The 18,221-nt window shown below is 36.2% G+C and overlaps 1 protein-coding gene across 7 annotated transcripts in view; it reads right to left on the bottom strand.

The window, feature by feature from the left end:
- Positions 1-18,221, bottom strand: part of BCAS3 (BCAS3 microtubule associated cell migration factor) — a 593,075-nt gene that overhangs the window by 404,292 nt on the left and 170,562 nt on the right. For all 7 annotated transcript variants that reach the window (XM_078064169.1, XM_078064164.1, XM_078064176.1 and 4 more), the window contains exons 12-13: positions 17,509-17,679; positions 1,174-1,267 (exon numbers count right to left, since the gene is read on the bottom strand). In XM_078064169.1, coding sequence (XP_077920295.1) covers positions 1,174-1,267; positions 17,509-17,679 — 265 coding nt within the window. The remainder of the gene's footprint in view (positions 1-1,173; positions 1,268-17,508; positions 17,680-18,221) is intronic.

Raw genomic sequence — 18,221 nt, 5'->3', positions numbered from 1 at the left:
AGCCAAAATAACACTCTACAGATTACTTGCTAATCTCCACAAGAAAAACCTATCTCCAAAATGTAGATATTTTGATGGGCTACTAACATATCCATGTGATCAAACACAGTATCATATTATATTATTTTGCAGGACACATTTTTGAGATAATTGGGAAATTTTAGATTATGGCTTGGATATTAGATAATATAATGTGTTAAATTTCTGAACTACAATATCTGGTTATATGGGAAAAGGTCCTATTCTTAGGAAATGTATGATTAATTTGTAGTCTGGTGAAATGTCATCAAATATGTAACTTAAATTCAAATGATTCAACAAAATACAACATGCCTATGTATATATATTACACATACATGGGTGTACAAGTATATATATATATATATGTATACACATCCGTATACATATATATTTATTTATTATACATATGAAATGTGAACACCTACTTATTCACTTATTCATGGGTCATTATTATACTCTTTTAAATCTATTTTTTTATCATTTTGATGTATTTTTATTTATTTTTATTTATTTTTTTATTATGTTATGTTAATCACCATACATTACATCATTAGTTTTTGATGTAGTGTTCCATGATTCATTGCTTGCGTACAACACCCAGTACTATCTTTTAAATCTATTTTTATGTTTGAAACCTTACATAACAAAAAGTTTGGAGAAAGAAAATGAAAAGTAGTAGGGCATTCCATATACTATAACATCTCTCCTTATCAAATGCCTTAAGGACTAGCAGAAAAACAGAAACTACCACCAAAAAACAGGCAAAAATACAAGTAGTTTATAATATGTTACAAAATGAAAAGGAAACTTGAAGTTACAAAGTTGTTACAAACAACTTGAAGTTACTACATTAATATGTAGTCTGGAATATTGAAATTCTTGGCTTAATTATGATACAGAAATTAATGTAACTCAACAGCATTGTTTACCACCTTCTTGAGAGCAAAACTAATACTTAGAGGATTTCTAAATTTTTATTTTAAATTAATTCATTCAAGAACCACTTATTGAACACTACTTACTTTTCTGATATACACTGACCCATATAAGAAAAGTCAGCTTCCGTATTTCATATTTTCCATTTCTAAAAAAAAATTGGTTGAAAAACCCATGATATAAATGGCAAAAAAAAAAATTTTAAAAAGGACATACCACTTGTATTAAACGCCATACAGCACACTGGTTTTTCATGGGCAGGAAAGTGGGCCACAATACCATCACTGTCAGAATCCTCGCTCACAAGCACCTTTACAGAAAGAAAAAGGCAAATGGCAGTTAAGCTTTACTCACCAATCACTGAGCCTGAAGATATACACAGCTACACCACGATACCCCTAACCAAATAACATGCTTCCACTATATTGGAGGATTATTCTTGTCACTATAAGGTGAGAAGGTCACTTTAGGAATGAGGAAAAGATATATGCCCCAGTAGATCAATCATATAAACTCTAGAAACAGTTGATTGGCTTTACTGTAAATGACAGAGACAATAATTTCTTGAAGTAGAGGTTCAGAAGAAAACAAAAAGCATAAAGTCAGCCATGGAGAGCTTCATCCAAAGAACATACAGTTCTTATTGTGTTATGGCCTGCCGGAAAATGCTTGCTCATGACTAGATCATTATCGGGTCATGATATTCAGACATAAAACATTTAATCTAGAAATATTTTTTAAGATTTTATTTATTTGTGAGAGAGAGAGGACACGTGCATGCAGCACAAGCAATGGGAGTGGCAGCCAGAGGGAGAAAGAGGATCCCTGCTGAGCAAGGAGCCTGATGCGGGACTCGATCCCAGGACCCTGAGCTGAAGGCAGATGCTTAACTGACTGAGCCACCCAGGCGCCCCTAAATAATCTAAAGTACACCAGGAACTAATCCTACACTGGCAACATTAATTTTTCTTTTAGTGTGAAGAGTTTTACAAAGGTATAATTCACATACCATAAAAGTTGCCTATTTTATGTTTATAATTCAATGATTTTATACAGTACTATAACCATTACAACAATCCATTATATAGAAATGTCTGATTTGTCATCCTTTCCTATCTTAATGCTTTAATTTTCTTGCCTTATTGCTCTGACTCAAACCAGCAATTCAGTGAAGCCACAGACTTATCAATTTTTTGTGCATAGATCATTGTTGCCATCTTAACAATATTTGAGTGTTCAGTTCAGTATATTAAGTACATTCAGACTGTTGTGTAACAGATTTCTAGAACTTTTTCATCTGCAACACTGAAACTCTATACCCACTAAACACTAATTCTTTCTCCTCCCTTCCTAGCCCTTGGTAACCACCTTTCTATTTTGTTTCTATGATTTTGAGTATTTTAGAGAGTGAAAATAATGGAAAGAATAGATATTTGCACTTTTGTTACTGGCTTATTTCCCTTAGGAAAATGTCCTCAAGGTTTGTCCATGCTGTAACATGTCATGGGATTTCCTTCTATTTTAAGGCTGTATAATATTATTATATAGTATGTATAAATCACATTTTTCTTTATCCATTCACCCAGCGATAGATATATGGATTGCTTCCACATCCTGGTTACCATGAATATGCTGCAATGAACGTGGGTGTGTAAATATCTCTTCGAGATCCTGCTCTGAATTCCTTTGCATATTAACCCAGAAGCCAGATTGCTGGATCATATGATAATTCTATTTTTAATTTTTTGAGGATCAATTTTGTTGATCTTTTCAAAGAACCAATTTTGGATTTTCCCCAATATTGCACTGTTTGCTATTTTTTTTTACTTCTATTCGTATTTTTAGTATTTACTTCATTTGTTTTGCTTGGTTATAATTTGCTCTTTTTCAGATGAGAAAAAGGGAAAATCGAAGACTATTAGTTTCAGACCATTTTTCTTTTCTACTATAAGCATTTAAAGCTAAAAATTTCCCTCTATGCAAGTGAATAGCTGCACTTCATAAATTCTGATATGTTCACTTTTTATTTTCATTCCATTCAAAATATTTTCTAATTTCCTTGAGATTCCTTCTCTGACCCATGAGTTATTTATAGGTAGGTGTGTTGTTTTATTTCCAAATATTGGGAGATTTCCATAATTTCATTCTGTTATTGATTTCCATAGTTCACAGGGAACATACTTTGCATGATTTTAATCGTTTTAAAGCTATTTAGGTTTGTTTTATGCCCAACCATAAGGTCTATCTTGGAAAACATTCCAGATGTTCTTGAAAAGAATACAAATTCTACAGGTTTGGGGGAGGGAGTGTTACACCTTGCTGGTTGAGAGGGTTAATAGAGTCTTATAAATCTTCACAAATTTTATCTAGTTTTTCCTATCAATTATTGAGAGCAAAGTATTTAAATCTCAAGCTGTAAATGATAGCTATAATTTCTCCTTTCAATCTGCTGGATTTTGCTCAATGTTTGTTGGGCTATGCTGTAGTTGTTTATGCATTAATATTTGTTTTATCTACCTATTACACTGGCCCTCTTGTTATTATGAAATATCTTTCTCTCTGGCACTATTTTTTGACTAAAGTATTTTGTCTGATATTAATATAGCCACTCTTGTCCTATTACGGTTATTATTTGTATGGTACATTTCTCCAATCCTTTTATTTCAACCAATTATGTCTTCAAATCTGAATGATTCTGGTCTGATAATCACTGTTTTTTAACTTGAATCCATTTATAGTTAATATAATTATGCACATAATTGGATATAGGTCTGCCATTTTGCTATTTATTTTGTTTCAGGTGTTTATTGTACTTCTGATCTCTTTTTTTGTGTTAATTATTTTTAATGTCACCATTTTAATTCCTCTGTTGATTTTTTGGAGTAATTTTTTAGTGGTTGCTATATAGGTTGCAAGGTGCTACATGGATTACAAGATTGTCCATTAATTACAAACTTAATTGCAATAAATTATAGCTCCTTGCTCCAGTATAGCTGTATTTCCTCCCCATTCCTTTGTGCTACTGTTGTCATATGTATTATCAACTGAGAAACAGGTTATAATTATTCCCTAAAACAAATGTCTACTTTTTAAAAAAAATTAATGGAAGAGAAAGATAAGTATTTATATATTTCATTTCTTCAAATGTCTTTCTGACCCTTTATCACCTCTCTTTCTGAGATCCCAATTACACATATGTTGGTACCCTTGATATTGTTCCAAAGGTCTTGAGGCTCTATTTATATTTCACCAACACTTTTCCTCTCTGTTCTTCAAATTGGCCCCAAACTGAACTGCAATCTCAGGCTAGCCGAGCCACACATTATCCCTTATTCATCACCTACCAAATTTACTACTTTTAATGGAAATATTTTTGGGCTTGGGTTCTAACATACTACTCCAAATCAAGTAAATCCCCTGCCTAAAAGAGAAATAGCTTGTTCATCTGGCCCACTTTACTCTGGTAAAACTATCACACTCACCAAACTCCAGGCAGATGTGAGTAAGAGCAGCCTCAGGCAAAAAGGCCATTTCTCCTTTTACTGTTATCAAAACTCTATAATCTTTACATGTTTATCATTTCATTCTTAGTTTTTGGTTGATATCCAGAGTCCCCAAATAGTAATTTTTGAAAATTCTTTCAAGTAATGTACTTATTTTCTAGGGAGAAGATTTGCTTACCTCTTCACCATAACTGATAGTCATTCCCCAATCATCAGTAAATTTATACATTCAAATCACCCATTTAATACATTTTAATAATGTATAAATTTAATGCTCAGTAAGTTTATACAACTGCATAACCATTACCACATTCTAGATATAGAATTCTTCCATCACCCAAAAAATGTCTTCATATTAACCCTATGGTAGATCTCTAACCCTAAGCCCCAGGCAAACCCTATGTATATGTTATCTTTTTTGCTTTTTCTAAAAATTTTGAAAATTTTTCATATAAATAGAATCAAGCAGGGACACCTAGGTGGCTCAGTTAGTTAATCGTCTGCCTTCGACTCAGGTCATCACCCCAGGGTCCTGGGATCGAGTCCCACATCTGGCTCCTTCTTCAGCGGGGAGCCTGCTTCTCCCTCTGCCTGCCACTCCCCCTGCTTGTGCTCTCTTTCTCTGACAAATAAATAAATGAAATCTTTAAGAAAGTAAGAATCATGCAATTTGCCTTCTATTTTCTTTCACTTATATAATTTTTACAGTCCAACCATGTTGTTTCAGGAATCATACATTTCTTTATATTGCTGAGTTGTATTCCACTGTATGGAGGTATCTCACAACATGCGGGTTCACCCACCAATTCTTGGCAATTTGGATTATTTCTAGTTGATTACTATTATGCATAGTCTGTTATGAGTATCTATGTATACATATTTTTGTGAACATGTTTTTATTTCTCTTGGGGAGAGACCTAGAAGTGAATTTGCTCAGTGATATGATAAACATATGCTGAACTTTTAAAGAAACTAGCAGTTTTCCAAAATAGCTACATCATTTTATATTTCCACCAGTAAAGTATGAGGTTTCCAATTTCTCCACATCCTTTCCAACACTTTGTATTGTACTTTTTTTAATTATGGGCAATCTACCAGAGGCAGAAATCAGAATGATGGTCACCAGGGACCGTGGGGACAGGGGGTTGGGGAGTTACAGTATAATGAATCCAGATGATAAAAAAGTTCTAGAATGGAGAATAATGACGGTTGTATAATATGGTGAATATACTTATGCCACTGAATTGTAAACTTAAAAATGGCTAAATGTCAAATTTTATGTTATGCATATTTTACCACAACTGGTGGGAAAACATGCATTGTAAGTTATTTTTCTAATCTTTCTTTTTAGTTGTTCCGTTGACTTTCTTTTTTTTTAATTATTAACATATTATTTGTTTCAGGGATACAGATCTGTGATTCATCAGTCTTATACATATTAAGTGAGAAAATTAAGAAAAGGAAAAGAAGTCTTATAGGAGTAGTCTCTGGGAAAGTGTGTTAAACCAAGTTTGTTAAATATACTAAGGGTTTGCTCTGGGATATATGGTATATTCACATAATTGTAGAACCATCACCACAACCAAATCTAGAACATTTTCATCACCAAAAGAAACCCCATAATCATTAACAGTTTCCCCACATTTCCCCATTTCTTCCAAACTCCCAGCCCTGGGCAACTATAATCTATTTTCTCTTTCTATTGATTTGCTTCTTCTGGACATTTCATATAAATGGAATTGTACAACATATACTCTTTTGTGATTGGCTTCTTTCACAAAGCATATTATTTTCAAGACTCATCCACATTGGAACATGCTTTTTATTGCAGAAGAATATCACATTGTATGTATATACCACATTTTATTTATCCATCTACCAATCAGTTGATGTACATTAGGGTTGCTCCTACTTTTTAGCCATTACAAATAATGCTGCTATGAACATTCATGGACATGTATTTTCATTTCTTTTGGGTATATCTGGAAGACAAATTGCTAAGTCATATGGTAACTCTTTTCCAAAGCACCTACACAAATTTACATTCCCACCAACAGCATATGAGGGCTCTCATTTCTGCTTATTGGCCCTTGCCACAAACAGAGCTCTCCCAGCTTCTCCCAGCCAACAGCAGGGACCCGTTGGGACCCGTGGATTCTGGGCCCCGATAGGCTTCAGAATAAAGTGGAGCGCAGGCCAAGATGTGCCCCTTCTACCTCTGGCCTTCGGGTTTATTTCCCAGTTTGGTGGGGGCAAAGAGGAGGGAAGTGGGAATGGTTGTGTGGGTGTATCCGTTGTTCACCCTCCTGATCACATGGCTGACTAGGGGCTGGTAGCTGGCCACCGCTGTCCAGCATCACAGGAGAGTACTATACATGTATCACTCAACTAGGGAAAATTCAAAATTCAAAGTACGGTTTCTACTGAATTTATATCACTTTCACATCATCGTAAAGTTGAAAAATCATTAAGTCAAGATATTTTAAGTCAGGGAAAATTTGTATGTTTTATTTTTTTCTGTGAAATATTTGTCTTTTCCCCATTTCACTATTTTAACTCAATTTTACAAGATTCCCTTTCCTTACATATATTATCACCCTATATATCTTCCTCTCCAACATAATTAGTAGTTAGTACTCTTTTTAATGGTACCAATACAGAAGCTGTCTAGTAAAAAGGCACATTAATCTCGGGGCACAGCAAAGCCTCATACCACTGTGTAAGATTCTTTGTATCTTCTCTTTATGAGCTTCACAAATACAACAACCAGATACTTTTGGAAGGATTCTCTCCATTGCATTATCACCTTGCCTAAAACATCAAATTAGTAATAGAAAAGATATCCCAATACAATTGTCCTAAGACATGCACCTTTTACTCGCCAGTTAACTAAGCAGGCTGAACTTCTTAGTATATGTAATAACAACTTGACTATATTAAAATTCATCAAAGCACTTTAATTGATACAAGGTGGATAAGCCTTTATCATGTGAACAAAAAGACAAAACACTTCAGGAGCCATTAAATTATTATGAATAACAGCTGTACCCAGGGAAAGAACTAGCTCAAGTTTATGTCATCATTCTGGAGCATTTTCCTTTGATTAGAGACTTTGCCACACTGCTAACTTCAATTATATAAATGTGTAAAGGCATATTATACCACTTAGCTTATCTTAGCCACAAAATGCTTTTAAATAAAACAAGTAACACAGATTTAAAAATGGACACGAAGTCAATCAAATCCACTCCTCCTTAATGCAGTTACCACACAATGATCCCGTCAACATAAAATCAAACTAATCAATTTAGCATTAGAAAGATGGTGAATCAAATTTTATACGATGCCACTGTAAACATGAAAATATCTTTATTAAAGCCTCAATGGACTTAAACAGCAAAAGTGAACATAATGTCAGCTTCAGCTCCTGAGATATATATGGAAAAGGAAAAACATTATAGCTAAGGTCAAATATCAGTGGAAAGGGCTTGAAGTGATAAATCTATGACAATAACCCCTGAAGTCTTTTTAATACAATCCAGCATAACCTAAAAACAGCCCTGTACTCCAACTGAACTATGTATCAGAGACAAAAATGTCTTCTTGACAAAAAACAGATTCACATTAATAAAAGAAAGGAGGACAGTATTATACTCGGGAAATCTTGTTGCTTTAAAAAATATTTATAATTCTTTCAAAATGCACATAGCAACTTACCATTTATTGAACATCAATTTATTTCCTGCTTTATAATAGAACCTTAAAATCAATTAAAATTTCAGAATGTTATAAGTGGGAATGAAAAGAGATTATGATCTCAACAAATATAGAAAAGATAGCAGTTTTCAGGTTGGGCAACACTTTTTAACTTTTAACTTTTAAAAGCTAACAATTCTGTAACTCTTATTTCCTAATGAACAACTTTACTTGTTTCAAGTGTTAACAATTCCTTTACCAAGGAAAAATGATCTTTTGCAACTCCACAACCTCCAGTTCATTTCCATATTCCAAATCTGAGAATTCCATTTTAAACTTAAAAAAGTTAATAAAGAACGGGGGGGGGGGGGGTGCGACATTTGATAACGTAAGGCCTAATGCTATGCTTTTTAATATAATTAAAGATTTTCTTTTTACATGTTCCTACCCTTAAATATAATAAAACAAATTGAGTTACACCTCTATTTCATGAAAAATAATGAGATAACATTTTCTGTTTCTAAATGACCACAAATCTGTCTGTCAACAAATGGTAGATGCTTAACAGACTTCTTAGACTCACCAAACAATGTTGAGGAGGATTGTTACTATGCAGTAAATGTGGGTGGCCTTGGAGGTAAATTAATTAAGAATCAAAGTACAAAAGAAAATATTTTTTACCTTAACACTCATAAAACACTAAGGGTTTAAATATTTAATTCCAATTAAGAAAGAAAATTAACATCTGTCTGTGTCTATCAACTTGAGCTAATTAACACAACTTAAAAAAATGCATTAGTCAACTGAAAAGTTTGCTAGCACGTCTTTAAAAAGAGTTTTAAACAAGAATACAAGCCTGCACTATAAGATATTTGGTGAACCACAAAGTTAACATGGGAGAGGTAGAGAATGACTATTAGTCTGATTTCACATAAAATATAACAGCTAAATTCAATAACCCAGAATTTCAAAGATTTTTTTTTATCTTTTCACTGCAGTAGAGTTCACGTGCTTTTGAAAGGCCACTTGATCTTACTACAGGAACCAGTACATGAATAGTGGTCAAAGGTAATCTTTCATCAGATATAGAACCATATATACTGGAAGCAGATTTTCTAAAAAGAACATGCAATATTTAGGGTTAATACTTTTAAGACTCACATAGCTTCTAGACATTATGTTCTGAAAACAGAATTAAATATATGTTATAGATAAAATATTTTTTTAGGATTTTATTTATTCATTTGACAGAGAGAGACAGCAAGAGAGGGAACACAAGCAGGGGGAGTGGGAGAGAGAGAAGCAGGCTTCCCGCTGAGCAGGGAGCCCGATGCGGGGCTCGATCCCAGGACCCTGGGATCATGACCTGAGCCGAAGGCAGACGCTTAACTGACTGAGCCACCCAGGCACCCCGATAAAATAATTTCTATTTCACAAATGTTGCTCTACTCTTATACTATTCTAATAATCAACTTTAGATTAGATTTTTTGTAGTAACGATTACAAACTATTAGAATTTTGAAATTATCTTCCCTTCAGAAATGTATTTTAAAATTCAAGACTATTGAGAAAAACGAAAATAATTTTTATGGGTACATGAGGGGAGAAAACAAAACCCAACAGGTTTCTCACCAGCAAGATTTACATTATGTCACATATTTTTCCATGTTTATAATCACTCCTTCTAAATGTTTCCCCATTATCTGAAGATATAGTATTTGATAATATGCATTACCATGTATGTATTCTAATATACACTTTGCGACTTTGTGAATTTTTTCATACTTATAAATGTGTAATAAAATTTGATATTTACATTATTGTCACTTGTAACCATCATAATTCATCAATAATTTGTTTTGTTTCTATTTAATATTTTAAATTAAATTAGATAGTAAGTATGCTCACACCGTATTCTTCTCAATGACAGTGATTTTTCTGCATTGTTTACTAATGTGTCTTTTTTTTTTAATCAACATATAATGTATTATTTGGTTCAGGGGTACAGGTCTATGATTCATCAGTCTTACACAATTCACAGTGCTCACCATGTACATACCCTCACCGACGTCCATCACCCAGCCACCCCATCCCTCCCACCGCCCTCCACTCCAGCAACCCTCAGTTTGTTTCCTGATTTGTCTGTATGGTTTCTCTCCCTCTCTGGTTTCGTCTTCTTCCATTTTTCCTTTCCTTCCCCTATGATTCTCTGTGTTGTTTCTCAAATTCCTGATATCAATGAGGTGTAACTCCTACCACTTCTCTTTCTCTGACTGACTTATTTCGCTTAGCATAATACCCTCTAGTTCCATCCATGTCATTGCAAATGGCAAGATTTCATTTTTTTGATGGCTGCATAATATTCCATTGTATATGTATGTGTGTATATATACACACACACACACAACATCTTCTTTATCCATTCATCTGTTGATGGACATCTAGGCTCTTTCCATGGTTTGGCTATTGTGGACATTGCTGCTATAAACACTGGGGTGCATGTGCCCCTTCAGATCCCTACATTTCTATCTTTGGGGTAAATACCCAGTAGTGCAATTGCTGGGTCATAGGGCAGCTCTATTTTCAACTTTTTGAGGAACCTCCATACTGTTTTCCAGAGTGGCACACCAGCTTGCATTCCCACCAACAGTTTACGAGGGTTCCCCTTTCTCTGCATCCTCGCCAATATCTCTCGTTTCCTGACTTGTTAATTTTAGCCATTCTGTCTGGTGTGAGGTGGTATCTCATTGAGGTTTTGATTTGGATTTCCCTGATGCCGAGTGATGTTGAGCACATTTTCATGTGTCTGTTGGCCATTTGGATGTCTTCCTTGCAGAAATGTCTGTTCGTGTCTTCTGCCCATTTCTTGATTGGATTATTTGTTCTTTGGGTGTTGAGTTTGATAAGTTCTTTATCGATTTTGGATACTAGCCCTTTATCTGATATGTCATTTGCAAAAATCTTCTCCCATTCTGTCAGTTGTCTTTTGGTTTTGTTGACTGTTTCCTTTGCTGTGCAAAAGCTTTTTATCTTGATGAAGTCCCAATAGTTTATTTTTGCCCTTGCTTCCCTTGCCTTTGGCAATGTTTCTAGGAAGAAGTTGCTGCGGCTGAGGTCGAAGAGGCTGCAGCCTGTGTTCTCCTCAAGGATTTTGATGGATTCCTGTCTCACATTTAGGTCTTGTACCATTTTGAGTCTTTTTGTGTGTGTGGTATAAGGAAATGGTCCAGTTTCATTCTTCTAGATGTGGCTGTCCAATTTTCCCAACACCATTTGTTGAAGAGACTGTCTTTTTTCCATTGGACATTCTTCCCTGCTTTGTCCAAGATTGGTTGACCATAGGGTTGAGGGTCTATTTCTGGGCTCTCTATTCTGTTCCATTGATCTATGTGTCTGTTTTTGTGCCAGTACCATACAGCTTTGTAATAGAGCTTGAAGTCCGGAATTCTGATGCCACCGGCTTTGCTCTTCTTTTTCAACATTCCTCTGGCTATTCAGGGTCTTTTCTGGTTCCATACAAATTTTAGGATTATTTGTTCCATTTCTTTGAAAAAAAGTTGATGGTATTTTGTTAGGGATTGCATTAACTGTGTAGATTACTCTAGGTAGTACAGACATACAATATTTTTTCTTCCAATCCATGAGCATAGAACGTTTTTCCATTTCTTTGTGTCTTTCTCAATTTATTTCATGAGTATTGTATAGTTTTCTGAGTACAGATCCTTTGCCTCTTTGGTTAGATTTATTCCTAGGTATCTTATGGTTTTGGGTGCAATTGTAAATGGGATCGACTTCTTAATTTCTCTTTCTTCTGTCTTGTTGTTGGTGTATAGAAATGCAATTGATTTCTGTGCATTGGTTTTATATCCTGCCACTTTACTGAATTCCTGCATGAGTTCTAGCAGTTCTGGGGTGGAGTCTTTTGGGTTTTCCACATAAAATACATCATCTGCAAAGAGTGAGAGTTTGACTTCTTCTTTGCCGATTCAGATGCCTTTTATTTCTTTTTGTTGTCTGATTGCTGTGGCTAGGACTTCTAGTACTATGTTGAATAGCAGTGGTGATAGTGGACATCCCTGCCATGTTCCCGACCTTAGGGGAAAAGCTCTCAGCTTTTACCCATTGAGTATGATATTCACTGTGGGTTTTTCATAGATGGCTTTTATGATATTGAGGTATGTACCCTCTATCCCTATACTCTAAAGAGTTTTAATCAAGAAAGGATGCTGTATTTTGCAAATGCTTTTTCTGCATCTATTGAGAGAATCATATGGTTCTTGTCCTTTCTTTTATTAATGTATTGTATCACATTGATTTGTGGATATTGAACCAACCTTGCAGCCCAGGAATAAATCCCATTTGGTCATGGTGAACAATCCTTTTAATGTACTATTGGATCCTATTGGCTAGTATTTTGGTGAGAATTTTTGCATCCATGTTCATCAGGGATATTGTTCTGTAGTTCTCCTTTTTGATGGGGTCTTTATCTGGTTTTGGGATCAAGGTAATGCCGGCCTCATAAAATGAGTTTGGAAGTTTTCCTTCCATTTCCATTTTTTGGAACAGTTTCAGAAGAATAGGTATTAATTCTTCTTGAAATGGTTGGTAGAATTCCCCTGAGAAGCCATCTGGCCCTGGGCTCTTGTTTGTTGGGAGATTTTTGATTACTGCTTCAAGTTCCTTAGTGGTTAGGGTCTGTTCAGGTTTTCTATTTCTTCCTGGTTCAGTTTTGGTAGTTCATATGTCTCAGGAATGCATCCATTTCTTCCAGATTATCTAATTTGCTGGCATAGAGTTGCTCATAATATGTTCTTATAATTGTTTGTATTTCTTTGGTGTTGATGGTGATCTCTCCTCTTTCATTCATGATTTTATTTATTTAGGTCCTTTCTCTTTTCTTTTTGGTAAGTCTGGCCAAGGGCTTATCAATCTTATTAATTCTTTCAAAGAACCAGCTCCTAGTTTCGTTGATCTGTTCTACTGTTCTTTTGGTTTCTATTTCATTGATTTCTGCTCTGATCTTTATTATTTCTCTTCTCCTGCAGGGTTTAGGCTTTATTTGCTGTTCTTTCTCCAGCTCCTTTAGGTGTAGGGTTAGGTTGTGTATTTGAGACCTTTCTTGTTTCTTAAGAAAGGCTTGTATTGCTATATACTTTCCTCTTAGGACCGCCTTTGCGGCATCCCAAAGATTTTAAACAGTTGTGTTTTCATTTTCATTTGTTTCCATGAATTTTTTTAATTCTTCTTTAATTTCCTGGTTGACCCATTCATTCTTTAGTAGGATGCTCTTTAGCCTCCATGTATTTGAGTTCTTGCCAACTTTCCTCTTGTGATTGAGTTCTAGTTTCAAAGCACTGTGGTCCGAAAATATGCAGGGAATGATCCCAATCTTTTGGTACCGGTTGAGACCTGATTTGTAACCTAGGATGTGATCTAGTCTGGAGAATGTTTTGGCACTAGAGAAGAATGTGCATTCTGTTGCTTTGGGATGGAATGTTCTGAATATATCTGTGAAGTCCATCTGGTCCAGTGTGTCATTTAAAGTCTTTATTTCCTTGTTGATCTTTTGCTTAGATGATCTGTCCATTTCACTGAGGGGGGTGTTAAAGTCTCCTACTATTATTGTATTATTGTCGATGTGTTTCTTTGCTTTTGTTATTAATTGGCTTACATAATTGGCTGCTCCCATGTTAGAGGCATAGATATTTACAATAGATGTTCTTGTTAGATAGATCCTTTAAGTATGACATAGTGTCCTTCCTCATCTCTAATTATAGTCTTTGGTTTAAAATCTAATTTGTCTGATATAAAGATTGCCACCCAGCTTTCTTTTGATGTCCATTAGCATGGTAAATGGTTTCCCACCCCCCTCACTTTAAATCTGGAAGTGTCTTTGGGTCTAAAGTGAGTCTCTTGCAGACAGCATATCGATGGGTCTTGTTTTTTTATCCAATCCGATACCCTGTGTCTTTTGATTGGGGCATTTAGCCCATTTACATTCAGGGTAACTATTGAAAGATATGAATTTGGTGCCATTGTATTGCCTGTAAGGTGACTGTTACTGTATATTGTCTCTGTTCCTTTCTGGTCTATGTTACTTTTAGGCTCTTTCTTTGCTTAGAGGACCCCTTTCAATATTTCTTGTAGCGCTGGTTTGGTGTTCGCAAATTCTTTCAGTTTTGCTTTGTCCTGCAAGCTTTTTATCTCTCCTTCTATTTTCAATGACAGCCTAGCTGGATACAGTATTCTTGGCTGCATAGTTTTCTCGGTTAGTGCTCTGAATATATCATGCCAGTCCCTTCTGGCCTGCCAGGTCTCTGTGGATAGGTCTGCTGCCAATCTAATATTTCTACAGTTGTAGGTTACAGACCTCTTGTCCTGAGCTGCTTTCAGGATTTTCTCTTTGTCTCTGAGATTTGTGAGTTTTACTATTAGATGTCAGGGTGTTGACCTATTTTTATTGATTTTGAGAGGGGTTCTCTGTGCCTCCTGGATTTTGATGCTTGCTCCTTCCCCAAATTAGGGAAGTTCTCTGCTATAATTTGCTCCAATATACCTTCTTTCCCTCTCTCTCTTCTTCTTGTGGGATCCCAATTATTCTAATATTGTTTCATCTTATGGTATCACTTATCTCTCAAATTCTGCCCTCGTGATCCAGTAGTTGTTTATCTTTTTCTCAGCTTCTTTATTCTCCATCATTTGGTCTTCTATATCACTAATTTTCTCTTCTGCCTCATTTATCCTAGTAGTTAGAGCCTCTGTTTTTTATTGCACCTCATTAATAGCCTTTTTGATTTCAACTTGGTTAGATTTTAGTTCTTTTATTTCTCCAGAAAGGGATTATCTAGTATCTTTTATGCTTTTTTCAAGCCCAGCTAGTATCTTTATAATTGTCATTCTGAACTCTAGTTCCGACATCTTACTAATGTCCGTATTGATTAGGTCCCTGGCAGTTGGTACTGCCTCTTGTTCTTTTTTTTGAGGTGAGTTTTTCCGTCTTGTCATTTTGTCCAGAGGAAAATAGATGAATGAGAGAACAAAATGCTAAAAGGGTAACAACGATCCCAGAAAAATATACACTAAACAAATCAGAAGAAACCCGAAACTGGGGGGAAAAGAAAGGAAAAAAAAAAGAAAGAAAGAAAAATTAATATGATCAGGCCAGTGAATAGAACAGAGCCACACACTAGATTTTGAGTGTACTCTGGTCTGTTAGAAGAAAGTGCCTTTCAAAATTTTAAAGAAAGAAAAACTTACATATATATAAAAATAAGGGTAAATATGATGAAGGGATGGAATATGACTGTAAAGATGAAAATTTAAAAAGATTTTAAAAAAGGAATTGATGGGTGCCTGGGTGGCTCATTTGGTTAAGCATCTGCCTTCGGCTCAGGTCATGATCCCAGAGTCCTGGGATCAAGTCCCACATTGGGCTCCCTGTTCAGCAGGGAGTCTGCTTCTCCCTCTCACTCTCCCTCTGTGTTCTCCCTCTCTCTCAAATAATAATGAAATCTTAAACAAATTTTAAAAAGGAATTGATAGGATGTTGGTTGAAAAAGGAAAGAAGAAAAATTCAACTAAAAAAATTTGAAAAAGAAAAAGAAAATTTAAAAGATTAACTTTGAAAGACTAAAGAATCACGGGGAAAAAGCCATGAATTCTATGTGCGCTGGAGTCTTGGCAGTTTTCATTGATTGGTAAACTTGGTCTTGGCTGGATGTTCTTGCTGATCTGGGGGAGGGCCCTGTTGCAGTGATTCTCAAATGTCTTTGCCTGAGGCAGAATTGCACCGCTCTTGCCAGGGGCCAGGCTAAGTAATCTGCTTGGGTTTGCTCTTTGTAGCTTTCCCTGCAAGATTTCCGTACAGCTTTTGAGGACGAGAGTGAAAATGGCGGCCTCCCAATCTCTGGTCCCAGAGGAGCCGAGAGCTCAGGGCCCCACTCCTCAGTGAGCCCTCAGAGAAAAGCAGTCAATCACTCCTGTCTCCCTGGTCTCTGGCTGCACTCCGTGCTCACCTGGCCTGTGACCAAGCATTTCTATCTCTGGCACCTGACCCCGTTTGGAGTCTCCAAACCCAGCAGATTCCTGCAGTGCTCTCCCACGCCGCTCCTCCCGGGGAAGGAAGGGGAGTCTCCCCAGATCTGCACTTGTTGGGTCCCTGCTCAAAGAGTAGTGACCCAGCAGTGCCGTGGATCACGGTTTATGGCAACCCTGAGCCGAGAGCCCACTCCTCGGCTCCGTCTTTGCAGCTGGCTTCCCCGATCTGATACCTAGGAGCTCTGCCACACTCAGGCACCCCCGGTCTTTCTGTGATCCCCGAGGGTCCTGAGTCCCAGTGAGGGTTCCACCCCCACCCCACCCCCACTTAGTCACTGGAGTGACGTCCCTCAGCAGAGCAGACTTCTAAAAGTTCCAATTTTGTGCTCCGCTGCTCTATCACTGGCCAGTAGCCAGCTGATGGAGGCTCCCTCCCCCCACCATCTATCTTCCCGAATATCGCCTCGGATTCACTTCTCCACAGGTCCTACCTTCCAGAAAGTGGTCGCTTTTTTGTTCATAGAATTGCTGCTATTCTTTTCTTCGATCTCCTGTTGAATTTGTAGGTGTTCTGAATGGTTTGATAACTATCTAGCTGAATTCCTGGGACCAGAGGAAATTTAGTTCTCCTACTCCTCCTCCATCTTGCTCCTCTAGTCAATAATTTTTTAAATTCCCTCCAAAATGTGGAAGGTCCTATTGACTGCTTCTATGAGCAGGCCTCTACCTTAAAAATCAATTATTAAAGGGTGCCTGGGTGGTTCAGTCGATTAGGCATCTGCCTTCAGCTCAGGTCATGATCTCGGAGTCCTGGGATTGAGCCCTACATCAGGCTCCCTGGTCACAGGGGCGTCTGCTTCTCCCGCTCACTTGGCCCCTCCCCCTCAACTCATGTGCTCTCTCTCAAATAAATAAATAAAATCTTTTAGAAATCAGTTATTAATCTTCTGATATAGGTTACAACAAGCATCATTTTTAAAAAAATCGTATTATGAACAGAATAGTATAAAGAGATATGTAATTATTTATTTGTGAAACAAATGTTCTGATGAAGAGATAACAAGAACTCCTTAGAACCTCAATTTTACCTTCAGGTTTGAAACATTAATAATGTTTGAAATAACAGGTTTTAACATGTTACTCATCATTTCTTGAAAAAAGAATTCTAATCTGAAATAACCTCAATTGCTAAAATTCCAAATTAATAATCTCCAAGGCCAAGTGCATTTGGCTGTTCTTGATCACAAATGATACTCTTAGTCACCCCATCCTTTGCAGAAAAAGGACATTCATTACCTGTATCAGAAGTTCTTACCTGGCCCTCTCCAACTGTTTCAGTGTCAATTACTGTGATGATGCCTGGAACCAAAGGACTCCGCCTGGAATTACTATGGAGGGCAACATCGTCTTCGGTCACACCTGAAGGCAGTGTGCCTGTCAGCTGAGTCACCACTTTCCCAACCATTGTCAAGCCAGTTTTCAATGTCTATACAATGAAATGTAAAACATATGACTTCACATCAGTATTTGGATTTTAAACAGAAATATGCATCTCGTTAATTCTCCTACCTTTTAAATTCCTTATTCTCTTACAAGCCTATATATAGCAGTGAACTGTCACAGAAATTCAGTCTGACTTTTCATATGATCTTAAATTTTAGTTAGAAAATCAGTATTAATTTGAGTGAATGCTGTCAGTAGAATCCCCAAAGTCAGCATAGTGAGAATAAAGCCATAAGCAAATAATTTTTTTTAAAGCCGTAAGTAAATCATTAAAGAGCTTTGTTTCACATGAGGGAACAATTATATTTTTATTTAAAAAAAATATTTCTTCTCTCCCCTCTTCTTAATGCATATAACAATGGCAAGATTTCATTCTTTCTGATGGCTGAATAATATCCCATTGTGTATATATACCACATCTTCTTTATCCATTCATGAGTCAATGGACATTTGGACTCTTTCCATAATTTGGCTATTGTTGATCGTGCTGCTATAAACATCGGGGTGTGTGTGCCCCCTTCAAAT

Source organism: Halichoerus grypus, chromosome 2, assembly GCF_964656455.1.
Source record: "Halichoerus grypus chromosome 2, mHalGry1.hap1.1, whole genome shotgun sequence".
NCBI classification, from domain to species: domain Eukaryota; kingdom Metazoa; phylum Chordata; class Mammalia; order Carnivora; family Phocidae; genus Halichoerus; species Halichoerus grypus.
Note: the sequence above shows the minus strand (reverse complement) of the source record. Positions and strands in the feature narration are given on the sequence as shown.